Below are 12,552 nucleotides of genomic sequence, written 5' to 3'. Positions count from 1 at the left end.
TTAAGATGGACTGAGGCAAAGGGGAAAACTGTTCTGTTGCCTGATGTCAAAATGTTAAATTATTTTTGAAATCATGGATGCCACATCCTCTGGACCATCCGGCTTGATATCAGACCACAGTTTAAAAGCCAGCATCTGTGATGTTATGGGGGTGCATAAGTGAAGCAACATATGCTGCCTTCTAGACAACATCTTTTTTCAGGAAAGGCCTTGCTTATTTCAGCAATACAGTGCCAAATCACATTCTGCACACATTACAACAGCATGGCTCTGTAGTAAAAGCAGGCCAGGTTTTTTGATGAGGCCACAAAGACCCGGGTCCAGGGCAGCACAAATTTAGGTGTGGCGTGCTGCCCAGCCACACCTAGACTTTTTGCTCACATATGGAGCACTGGAAACAGGACGCACAGAAAATAGATGTGCATGTACAATCCTGAGGGGGGTGGGGAATGAAGGCGGCCTCTGGGCAGCAGAAATTCTTTATCAGGCAAGAATTGGGACAACATTTCACTTTCAAAAACATTTACAGAGTGTTTTAAAAAGAAGTAACACAAAGTGGTAAACATGGCCTGTCCCACCATTTTTTGAAAAAATAAAAATTCTCAGTTTCAATATTTAAATTTTTTTTTTTTACTATTTTAAATTAAATATAGGGTTCAAATGATTTGCAAATTTCTGTTATCATTTACTGTGTATTTAAATTGTGCCCCAACTTTTTTTTTTTTTGAAAACTCTCAATTAATAAAAGTAAATTTTAAGGTGAATCTCCATTTAAAAATGCCCTAATCACTGTTTTAACTGTATTTTTGATGGTTTGTTATCTGTAAGTAAAAAACAAATCTTGTTAATAATCCTTTCAGTAAAATTTGTAGTGTTTTGGGCAAGACAGTGTTTTGTTGTTTTTAATATTTGATAGTTCCTTTTGCATCTTTCATTGTTATTTTTTTCTGTGCTCATCACCTTCTACTTAATTTTATTCTGTTTTGCACAGGTCCTTTGGAAGTCAAAAGCCCTACTTCCCCTGTATCCAAGCCCCATGTTTCCATGCAGTTCAATATCGGTTCCTCTGTTGATTTTCAGTCGCCTCTTGCCAAACAAAATGGAAGTTTGCAGCTGTGGATTCAGAATTTTACCTCGGAACTCCCTGTTTCCTCCCTAACTCACATTGGGCCATTCCTAGAGGATGAACAGCTCAGTGAAATTATGCCCCTAACGATTCATATTTCCAACAGCAGCATTTCACTCAGGGTGAGTGTTGCATGAATGTTTTTGTACAGGTATGGGATCTCTTGTTCTAAAACCCAATATCCAGAAACTCCAAATTAAGTTAAGGTCATCTCTCACAGACCCCATTTTCAAGCAGATAATTCGAATTATTATTAAGTCATATTTTTTCTGTAATATTAAAACCGTATCCTGTACTTGAGGGTAATATCCCCATGAATCCATGTTGGTGGCAAACCAATCCAATAGGGTTTATTATTTTTTAATTTTGTTTGCAGAATTAAGTTTTGGTGATTCATGTTATAGTAAGACCCTAGGTCCCAAGCATCCCAGATAACAGATCCTATACCTATATACCTATGAACATGATTACTACCCCAGGAAACTATTTTTAGGCCACTAACAAAGGTAATGCAGTTTAACCAATCATGAATTTTGTTGGTTACATTCAATATATAAAAAGTCCCATATGCATCCATAAATACCCAGTGGGAACTTCAGCACTGCATTTTTTTCTTACTTGAATTCTTTCCAGATTTTGTTGCAGCTCAGAACTTTATATATGTGAATGTATACACACAGTCCACTCAGTTTCAACATATGCATAAAATACATAAATATATTATTATTTAATGGTAATTAATTAATATTTATTCATAATTATTAATTAGTATTATATATAACATAACAGTAACATATTACAGGAAAAGTACAGTTGCTGGTCAGGTCCCAGCCTGAGAATAATTTCTAATACATTGTGTTGTTTCTGAATCAAAACATGAAATTGAAATTTGAATACACAGACAATAACGTAGTAAAATTAAAATGATAACCGAGTACTGAGATGCTGTAATTTTTTAGGCATTCGTTTTTGGCTATAGTAGACCTAGGAAAGATTGCCAGAAAGTGAGAGTGGGGGAGTCAACGTGAAATGTTTTTATATTCCATCCATTCATTTTATTAAACTGTTTTTGGTTGCTGGTTTTCTAGCTTGTGAGTATCTCCAGGATGAGGATAGTATCCAACCTGGCCCTTACCAGCTGCACAACTAGTATTTGAGATTCGAAGGGAATTCCACAACTTCACAGCTCTCATAGTAAAAAAAAACGGAACCTCCCTTCTTCTAAACGGAGTGGGGTGTTGGAAGGACCTACTGGTAAATAAAGCATTAGAGAGGTTATTATATGATCCCCTTATATATTTAATACATAGTTATCATGTCACCTCTTTAGCACCTCTTCCCCAGTGTAAACAAACCGAACTTGGCCAGTCTTTCTTCATAACTTAGACATTCCATATCCTTTACCAGCTTAGTTGCCCTTCTCTGGATCCTCTCTAATTCAATCATGTCCCGTTTGAGCACTGGAGACCAAAACTGAACAGCATTTTCTGGTGCCTTACCAGCGCTCTGTAAAAGGGAAGAATAACCCCCTCCTCCCATGAATCTATGCCCCTTTTAATACAGCTCAAAACCTTGTTTGCCCTGGCAGTGCTTGCTACAGTCAAGTTTATTATCTACAAGGACTCCAAGGTCCTTCACCATTATGGATTTGCCTAGTGCAGTCCCATTAACTGTATATGTGGCTTGCATATTTTTACATCCCAGGTGCATGACCTTACATTTATCCACATTAAATATCATCTGCCACTCAGCCGCCCAGATTGCAAGTTGGTCAAGATCCTGCTGCAAGGATGGCACATCCTGGTTAGAACTGACTGGTCTGCAGAGTTTTGTGTCATCTGTAAACACTGATACATTACTTATAATACCCTCCCCCAAGTAATTTATAAACAAGTTAAAGAAAAGTGAACCCTGTACAGAACCCTGAGGGACCCCACTCAGAACCTTACTCCAAGTAGAGAATATACCATTAACAACCACCCTCTTTACCCGATCCTGTAGCCAGTTTATTATCCATGTGCAAACGACTTCACTAAGACCAATAGACCTTAGTTTAAAAAGCAGTTGTTTGTGGGGAACGGTATCAAATGCTTTGGCAAAATCCAAATAGATTATATCTACTGCATCCCCACTGTCCAGCTTCTTACTCACCTCATCATAAAAAGCAATTAAATTGGTCTGACATGACCTGTACTTCATAAAGGCATTCTGATTACTGCTCATAATGCCATTCTCCAGTACATAAATTTGTATGTGATCCCTTAACAAGCCTTTTAAATAACTTGCCCACCATGGATGTCAAACTTACAGGCCTATAATTGCCAGGCTGAGATCTTACTCTCTTTTTAAATATAGGAATGACATTAGCCTTCTTCCAATCCATACCTGATGAATATTAGAAACAGAGGCCACTGTAAATCTGATCCTAGCTCTCTCAGTACCCGAGGGTGTATTCCATCTGGCCTTGTTCACATTTATCTTGTGTAACCCTTTAAGCGCCATATCCTGTGTCAAGCACTGCGTATTTGGAGCTGAGGCAACAGTGGCGCTATTGGGTGGGACTTGCCACTCTGATCCTCTAATGTATACTCAGAAGAAAAGAACTGGTTTAGTACATCTGCCTTTTCTGTATCCGCTGTAACCATATTGTTACTATAAATCAATGGGGCCACACCCTCAACCTGCATCTTTTTACTATTCATATACTTAAAAAACGTTTTGGGGTTAGTTTTGGCCTCTGCCACACTGTGCTCCTGATTTTCTATCTTTGCTTTCCGGATTGCTGTTTTACAACACTTGTTATAGTGTTTATATTCATTAAACGCAGCTACTGTCCCCTCTGACTTATATTTCTTAAAAGCTTTCCTTTTTTTCCCCTATTAACTTCTTTACCTTAGAGTTAAGCCACATAGGGTGATTCTTAACACTTCTACTTTTTCTTATAAATGGAATAAATTGAGAACCGTAATAATTTAATATCATTTTAAATGACAACCATTTCTGCTCTGTGTTTTTATCAGAAAACATAATGCCCCAATCTATGCCCTGAAGCACTGCCCTTAAGGATCTAAAATTTGCTTTTCTAAAATTCAGGGTCTTTGTTGCCCCATTGTAAATTTGTTTCCTGCACAAAACATCAAATGAAATAACATTATGGTCACTGTTGCACAAAGGTATGAAACATACCACGGTCCTCAGCGCTTTAGATAAAGTTACAATGAAGTACTGTAATGACTGTGATACTGCTGCTCCTCTTACGAATATAACCCCTTTGATCGGGTCTTAAACGTGTCCAGAAAAGTTGTGAAGGCAGCGCATGTATAAAGTGAAACAAACAACTGATAGTGTGATAACGTTTTGAAACTTTGTTCAAATAACTAAACCAATCACCTTATTGTGTGTTAAACAAATTACTATGTCCACCACTATGTGTAGTGACTCAAAAGGCTCACCAGAGGGCGACGGAGTCAAGCTCAACAGTAGGAGACCAGGTTAGATGTAGGCAAATCCCCAGTTCAAACGGAGAGAGGGAAAAAACGCCAAATAGTGTAAAATCATTTAATATAAAATTTCTGCTAAAAATAAAACTACTTACAGACTGTAGAAAGTAATCAGGCAAATAAACTCAACGCGTTTCGCGTACCGCGGTACGCGAAACGCATTGAGTTTATTTGCCTGATTACTTTCTACAGTCTGTAAGTAGTTTTATTATGGTCACTGTTACCCAGGGGTTCAACCACTTGCACATTTGCTATACGTTCTGGGTCATTAGAGATCACTAGATCCAATATAGCATGGTTCCTGGTTGGCTCCTCAACAACCTGTGACATAATGTTGTCATGCAACAAGTTTATAAACTTGTTCCCATTTACTGACTTGGCAGTATTATTGCTCCAGTCAATATCAGGATAATTAAAATTCAAACTACCTTCTAATTAGAAAATAAATAATAAACTTTAAAAAAAAAATATATATATATATATATTTTTTTTTTATTTTATTGAACAAGAGTTGCTTGTTCAATAAAAAACTCTTTTTTTGCACCTTAAGACCTGCGAGTGCGGTATACTTTCCTTTGATATCTATGATTTTTTTTGCACTGCACCCAGGGACATTTTGTTTGGTTGTTAAACGTGAGTGCCTGCTCCTACAGACGTGTGTGTATATATATATATATATATATATATCTTTATATATTTGAAGGAGAAGGAAAATTTTAATTAGTTTTAATTGCTGATACCCCAGGCTGGTGCTGTTGTTTACTTAAAACTGCATGGGCCAGGGGTATTCCTATAGGAACTCATTTCTTTTTTCTTTTTTTTCTCTTCGGGCCCAGGTAGGCACATATATAGTAGAGTGAAAAAGCTGGCTTTTTGCATCTAAATTCACTTCACTTAGCTTGCACCTGCCCATACTCAAAAGAAGCCAAAGAAGATGTGTTAACTTCTACAGAAATACACGGGGCTGGTGCAGTTTTTAGCAAATAGGAGCACCAGCCTTGGATAAGCGATTATAATCACTGGGGGTATGATTAACAATTTGGCACCCCACAGGGATTATAACTTTAATTCTCCTTAAAACTTACTACTGAATGATACTGAAGATCATAGTGTATAGGGGATTACCATAATTACATGAGGATTATAAAGGGCCTCCAGGGCAACCTTGTGTTAGTGTTTCCTCAGATAGCATTTTGGTTATCATGATGTTTATTTTACTGTGTTTGACAGGATAATGGGCCAAGTCTGTACTCTTCTTCGCTGCCCCCTCAACCGGTCATAGTCAGTATGCAAAATATCAAACTTCATCGGAAAGAGGATGGAATCTTCTTTGTAACAGGTATGTGGAAATTATCATTTTGCGAGGTCTTTGTCAGAAAAAAGTGCTGTAATACTTCTTTCAGACAGAAACAGAAGTTAAAGGAGAACTAAAGCATAACTAGAAATAGCAAGAAATAGGCTAAAAATGTTGTACATTATGTTCTGGGCTTTTGTATCAGACTAAGGCAACCACAGCCCTCTAGCAGTGGAGATTTGTGCCTCCAAATGATGCCCTTAGTAGCTTCCCATCTTCTTTTCTGCTGATTCACTGCACATGCTCTGTGCTGCTGTCAGTTACCACAGTTAAGAACCAGTGAACAACATACTCCATACATAGAATATAAATGATAAGGCTGATTATAAGTAATTTATTCAGATCATTTGTTATCATTACATAGCAGCCCTGAAACCAATGTAGCATCAGTTTATATGGCATGCTAACCGCACTTTCCACTTGCTAATTTGTGATGACCCTTTAAGATTATCTTCTCAAAAGCTGCTCAGAGCACATTGAGCATGTGTCATTGACACTTCTAACATCTAAATCCAAGATGGGGAGCTCATGTGACTACTGTGAAGGCCTGGATTATAACTGCTATAGAGATGCTAAAACTTTAGGCTGTTGCAGTAAGTTCAGTATATAAAATATTGCATTTCTAGCCATATTTATGGCCAAATTTAAGGAGAATTTTTAGTTCTCCTTACGTTCAAAAACATACACGGTCTCCATATGAATGATTATACATGATAAAAAGGGTGACCTTATTTGAGTTTCCATGTCCTTATTTACAGTGCTTTCCACATCATGAATGACTTTTAACAAATTTTAATTCTTCTGGTCTCTCTTTCAGAGATCTTCTGGAACTCATGCTTTCATTTTACATTAAATAATTTATGTGAATGACGAAAATATAATATATGGCATTTTTCCAAGGGTTGTAGCTGAGATTTTGTGCTTAGTTCTTACTGCATGCTCCATGTTGTTTGAAAAATTATATATATATATAATATATTAATATAATAATATATAATATATATATATTAAATATATATAAAATTCTGGTGGGTTGGATTAAAATATGCATTCACACAGAAAGATTTCTTTCTTCTATAATTTCTTGTTGCATTGCTTAGGAGCTGGTCCACCCACCAGAAGGGGATTTCTGGAATCCAAATTGCTTAGTCTGCTTGTAGATATTGGCACTAATTCTATTTATTATCAAAGAACAAAGTTTATAGAACAGGACATTGGTGGAAAATGAGTGCTTTGTTGGAAGATTTTAGCACTAGAATGGTTAAAGTTTATTCTCTCTTAATTTGCTTTCTACCTGTCCTATCACAAGAATTGCTGGTGCTAGACTAAGGGACTCACAAATAGTTTCAAAAACATAAATGTTGCACAAGCCACCTTTTGGGACAATGAGGTGACATAGTGGATTATGTTCATTACCAGAGATACCATTTTGAGCTATTGTACTGTAAGAATTGTATTTTTCCTTTACATAGACAGTTTCAGTTATATTAAAACAAAGATGATAATTGTATACCATGGAATCAGCCACATAGAAAAAGAAATAGTATTGTGTTAGCAGATGTCCACCAGAATTGTTGTGAACTTTCATAACGCATGAGCTATTATTTAAAGGGGAAGGAAAGCTAAGTGACTTGAATCGCTTACCTCGTACCCCGGGCTGGTGCCCCTATTAGGAGAAAACCGCACCAGCCCGGGGCACCTGGGGCGATGCACTTCCTCCTTCCTGCTCCGTTCAGCCTTGACTGTGAGTCAGGCACATGCGCAGTAGAGTGAAAAAGCCGACTTCTCTGTTAAAGTTTGGCTTTTCACTCTACTGCGCATGCGCGCGGCGAAGGAGGAAGCCGCTGCAGGTACCCCGGGCTGGTGCTGTTCTCTCCGTACAGGGGCACCAGCCCGGGGTACGGGGTAAGCGATTCAAGTCACTTGGGGGTGCCTAACATTTTGGCACCCCCAAGTGACTTAGCTTTTCCTTCTCCTTTAAAGCTTTGTATTGTAGTACTCTTTCTAATATATACCTCAAGGAAAGCTATCTGGTTAACATCCTGAGTGAAACAGAATGGTTTAGACCAAGGATGATTTGTATGAGTATAATTCAATGGTGACTTACTATTCTGGGTGAGAATCATATACCTCTTGTATATGATCAAGTAGTAAGATTAGTATATGAACCAAACACCTGTTACTCTCCAGCACAGCCTGGGAAGGCAGGTAGCTGGAAGTGGAAAGGCTGACTGGTGCTAACAAAGTATTTAGAAAAATTATGAGTAAAGCTGTACAAAACAGCATGTATTTATACCTGAATGGTTCAAGACAGGCCCAGAAGGATTTTCATGAGTGAAATTCAATAGTGACAAACTTGTGGTAAGAGGAGAACTTGCCTGAAAGCTTTGTGAAAAATGTATAACTTCAAAGATTTGGCAAGAAATTTCTGTCCGCCATCTTTGCCATTGTAAGGACATGGACTGAATTCCAATTCTAGACCCTCCACCCTGTGCACCAATATGGCCTTTTAAAATCCATCTGTTAAATGACAGGAATTGGTAACATAGTAAGTTAGGTTGAATAAAACATACGTTCATCAAGTTCAACCTTAATACCCATATATAACCTGCCTAACTGCTAGTTGATCCAGGGAAGGCAAAACCCCCCATCTGAAGCCTCTCTAATTTCCTGCAGAGGGGGAAAAAAAATCCTTCCTGACTCCAAGATGGTAATCGGACCAGTCTCTGGATGAACTTATAAGAGCTACTAACTTAGGTAGAGCTATCGCCCATAACCCTGTATTCCCTTACTTGCTAAGAAGCTATCCAACCCCATCATGAAGCTATATAATGTATCAGACAGTACGACTGATTCGGAGTGGGAATTCCACAACTTCACAGCTCTCACAGTAAAAAAAATCCTTTCAGAATATTTAAACAGAACCTCCTTTCTTCTAATCGAAGTGGATGCCCATGTGTCAATTGGAAGGACTTACTATTAAATAAAGCATTAGAAGAAGCCGCTCCGAACACCCAAATTTTCCCATTGACTTTGACAGGGAAGATTTTCAAACTTCTGCCACTCTTACAGATTTGAAGCTACACCCCCCAAACTTAAATAACATCATAATGGGATCACCCCGAATGAAACAGCAACATTTTTTGGATGACCCCAAAAGTGGGAGGGGCCAACAACAGCCAATCAAATGTCACCCATTGACTTTTATGGGGAAATTGAAACTGCTGCCAATCTTACAGCTTTGAGGCTACACTCCCCAAACTTGAATCACATAGTCATGGGGTCAGCCTGAATGAAAATATGATGATTGTTGGATGCCCAAACGTGGGTGGGCATCCAAAATTTTCCCCAAATATTTCACATTTGGTCACTAGGGTACTGCAGTTTTTATTATTTTTTTTTTTTAAAGTATTTATTTATTTTGTTTCAAAACAAACAAGACATTTAACATTTCTAACAATCATTTCTTGTACAGCATATTGAATCGTCAGTATACAGAGGATGTCTATACAGAGTATAAATTGTACCAGGTTACCTAGAGATTGCACATTAAACAGGTTTCAGTCATGATGTGTTAACGGTTTTCCTTTATACAATATAGTGGTAATAGGGGCATTTCTCCATCAACCTTATGGAGCAGGTTCTGGCCAACAATGTTTAGACTGTGGGATAAATATCAACCCATGTGCCCCAAACTCTATCAAATTTGTCGGGGATTCCTCTAGCTTCATACGTTAACTTAATCATTGGTAGCATTTTGTTTACTAGGTTCAGCCATTGAGAGATGGTGGGGGTGGTGGGTTTCAGCCAATTGAGAATTATGTTCTTTTTAGCGTAAAATAACAGCGATCTACACAGTATACGGGTTTTATTGAGTGGTATAACTTCATCCATTACCCCAAATATACAGAATTCAATTGCCAGAATATGCGGTATGTATCCAGAATCTGTGGCTTCTTCCCACTGCTCATCTGTAATGGTTGGGGCGGATTGGCGCCATTTAACAAGTGCCCTCTCAAAGGGAGATTTGATGGTATCTTGTAGTATATTGTACAGGTTTGATACCAGTTTTTTTGGGTTAGAGTTTCTAAGTATCGAATCAATAGGGTAGTTCTGATACTTTATTTGATATGAGCCAAACTGAGCTTTGAATGCATGTCTGAGTTGCATGTATCGGAATTGCTCGATTTTCAGGTTTGGCAATTGTTCCAAGAGTTGTGGCAGTGACATTAAAGTATCATTTTGCAGAATTTGCCCCAGGGTTTTAATAGCCATTTTAGGCCAGTATATAAAATCTTCCAAGTTTCGGAAGTGCATAAAGTGGGAGTTACCCCATAATGGTGTATGGGGAGCTAGTAAGTATGGGGTGGATTTAGTTAGCTTCCGAGCAGTTTGCCAGGATTGATAAGTTGCTAATAGTACCGGTGGTAGTGGGTTGGAATCGCATAGTCTGCGTAAGGGACAGTGTGTCATTGCTTCTAATGAGCCAAGGATAGTGGCTATTAGTGCCATATTGGGGTCTTCTGCATCTGGGAGAAACCAGGGGTGTATATGGGATAATTGGGCCGCTATATGATATAGATACATATCGGGTAATTGGAGGCCACCTTTCCCCAGAGGTGCAGTAAGTGATTTCCATGAAAACCTTGGTTGTTTGCCTGCCCATAGGAAGGAGGAAATGGTTCCATTTATTTTGCTGAAGAACTTTTTGGGGATTGTAGTTGGTGCATTCCGGAGAAAGTACAAGAATTTGGGGAGAAATATCATTTTAAATAAATTTATTCTCCCCCATAGCGTTAGTGGGAGCTTTTGCCAGGTAACAGTTGCAGAGATAAAGTTGGTGTATAGTGGTTCTAGGTTCTGCTCTTGGAACAAAGAGCATAGTGGGGATATTATGATACCTAGGTATTTAATTTCGTCTGCCCAAGTTAGTTGGTTAGTCGTTGGTCTATCTACAGGTGGGATTGTATCTACCGGCATTATTTGAGACTTGTCCCAGTTTACCCGCAGCCCAGAGTATGAACCGAATTCTTGCACAATTTTAAGAATTTCTTGCAATGAGTGATGTGGGTCGGCTAGGAATAGTAGGATATCGTCCGCATATAAAGCTATACGCTCTTCAATGTTACGGAGTCTGAACCCGCTGATATTGGTAGAGTGTCGAATGGCTATCGCTAGTGGCTCTATTGCCATAGCAAACAAAAGTGGGGAGAGGGGGCACCCCTGGCGTGTTCCCCTATGTAGACTAAAGGGTGGAGAGATAAGGTTATTCACTCTGATTTGGGCTTGGGGCGCCTTGTACAAAATTTTTATCCATGTTATAAAATTGGGGCCGCATCCAAATGCTTTTAGTGTTTCCCAGAGATAGGGCCATTCGACGGTGTCGAAGGCTTTTGCAGAGTCAAGTGAGACTATAATTCTGGATCCACTATTTTCATGGGCAATTTGTAAATTTGTATATAGCCTCCTGAGGTTGCATGTGGTAGATTTGTTGGGCATAAAGCCAGATTGGTCCGGGTGAATTATTGCAGTAATAATTTTAATAAGTCTATTTGCTAGGATTTTGGCCAGTATTTTCCCATCTGTGTTCATTAAGGAAATAGGACGGTATGAGCTACATTGTTCGGGATTCTTTCCGGACTTGAGAATTAATATAATGAGGGCTGAGTATACTGAGGGGGGCAGTTGTTGGGTGTTAAAGGCCTCCTCATACATAGTGAGGAGTTGGGGGGCTACGTCATCTATTATTGACCGGTACCATTCTGGTGGTAGACCATCCGGTCCGGGAGTTTTATTTGACGGGAGTGCTTGTATAGCATCGATAATTTCCTGTTTAGTAATGGGGTTATTTAAGTAGTTTGCTTGTTGTCTATCAAATTTTGGAATTGGTAGTTTAGCTAGATAGTCAGCAATAGTTTGGGCTGACTGTGTAGTTTTAGATTGGTACAGTGTGGCATAATATTCATAGAACACTTGCATTATATCTTGGGGTTTGGTGACTACATTTCCTGCTTCTGATACCGCTCTAGGGATAACTGTGACTGAGTTTGTGGTGGCTGCTAGGTATGCAAGAGTTTTGCCATTTTTCTCCCCTTGGTCAAAAATTCGTTGGGCTGTATATAACAGCTTCTTGTTTGTTAGGGTGGTATATGTAAGTTCCAATTGTTGTTGGGCCTTAGTAAGGTTAGCGTGGTTTTCTGCATTGGGGTTTGTTACATGGGCTTGTTCGGCAATATTAAACTGGTTTTCAGCTTCCTTGCATATTTGTTTAGTTGTGTTGCGGGCTGCTGTTATGGCATTAATTAGATTACCCCTTGCAACAGCTTTGGAGGTTTCCCAGCATACAGAGATGGAAGCAGTACCATTGTTGTTTTCCCAGAATTCTTTATATTCACCAGCATTTCTCTCCTTTACCATATCATTTGCCAACCAAAGGGGGCTAAGTCTCCACATTTTAGAGGAGGGGATTTGGCCTATCTTTAGTTGTAGCATTAGAGGTGAGTGGTCAGAAAATGCTCTGGGAAGGTATGTGATATCCTCCACTAGGGCTAGTGCGTCTGGGGAGGCAAATG

At 38.8% G+C, this 12,552-nt stretch overlaps 1 protein-coding gene across 4 annotated transcripts in view; it reads left to right on the top strand.

The window, feature by feature from the left end:
* Nucleotides 1-12,552, top strand: part of uhrf1bp1 (uhrf1 binding protein 1) — a 195,667-nt gene that overhangs the window by 143,506 nt on the left and 39,609 nt on the right. For all 4 annotated transcript variants that reach the window (XM_031896854.1, XM_031896853.1, XM_031896855.1 and 1 more), the window contains 2 exons: nt 992-1,248; nt 5,857-5,965. In XM_031896854.1, coding sequence (XP_031752714.1) covers nt 992-1,248; nt 5,857-5,965 — 366 coding nt within the window. The remainder of the gene's footprint in view (nt 1-991; nt 1,249-5,856; nt 5,966-12,552) is intronic.

This window comes from Xenopus tropicalis, chromosome 2, assembly GCF_000004195.4.
Source record: "Xenopus tropicalis strain Nigerian chromosome 2, UCB_Xtro_10.0, whole genome shotgun sequence".
Lineage (NCBI taxonomy): Eukaryota > Metazoa > Chordata > Amphibia > Anura > Pipidae > Xenopus > Xenopus tropicalis.
This window is presented reverse-complemented; position numbering and strand designations above follow the sequence as displayed.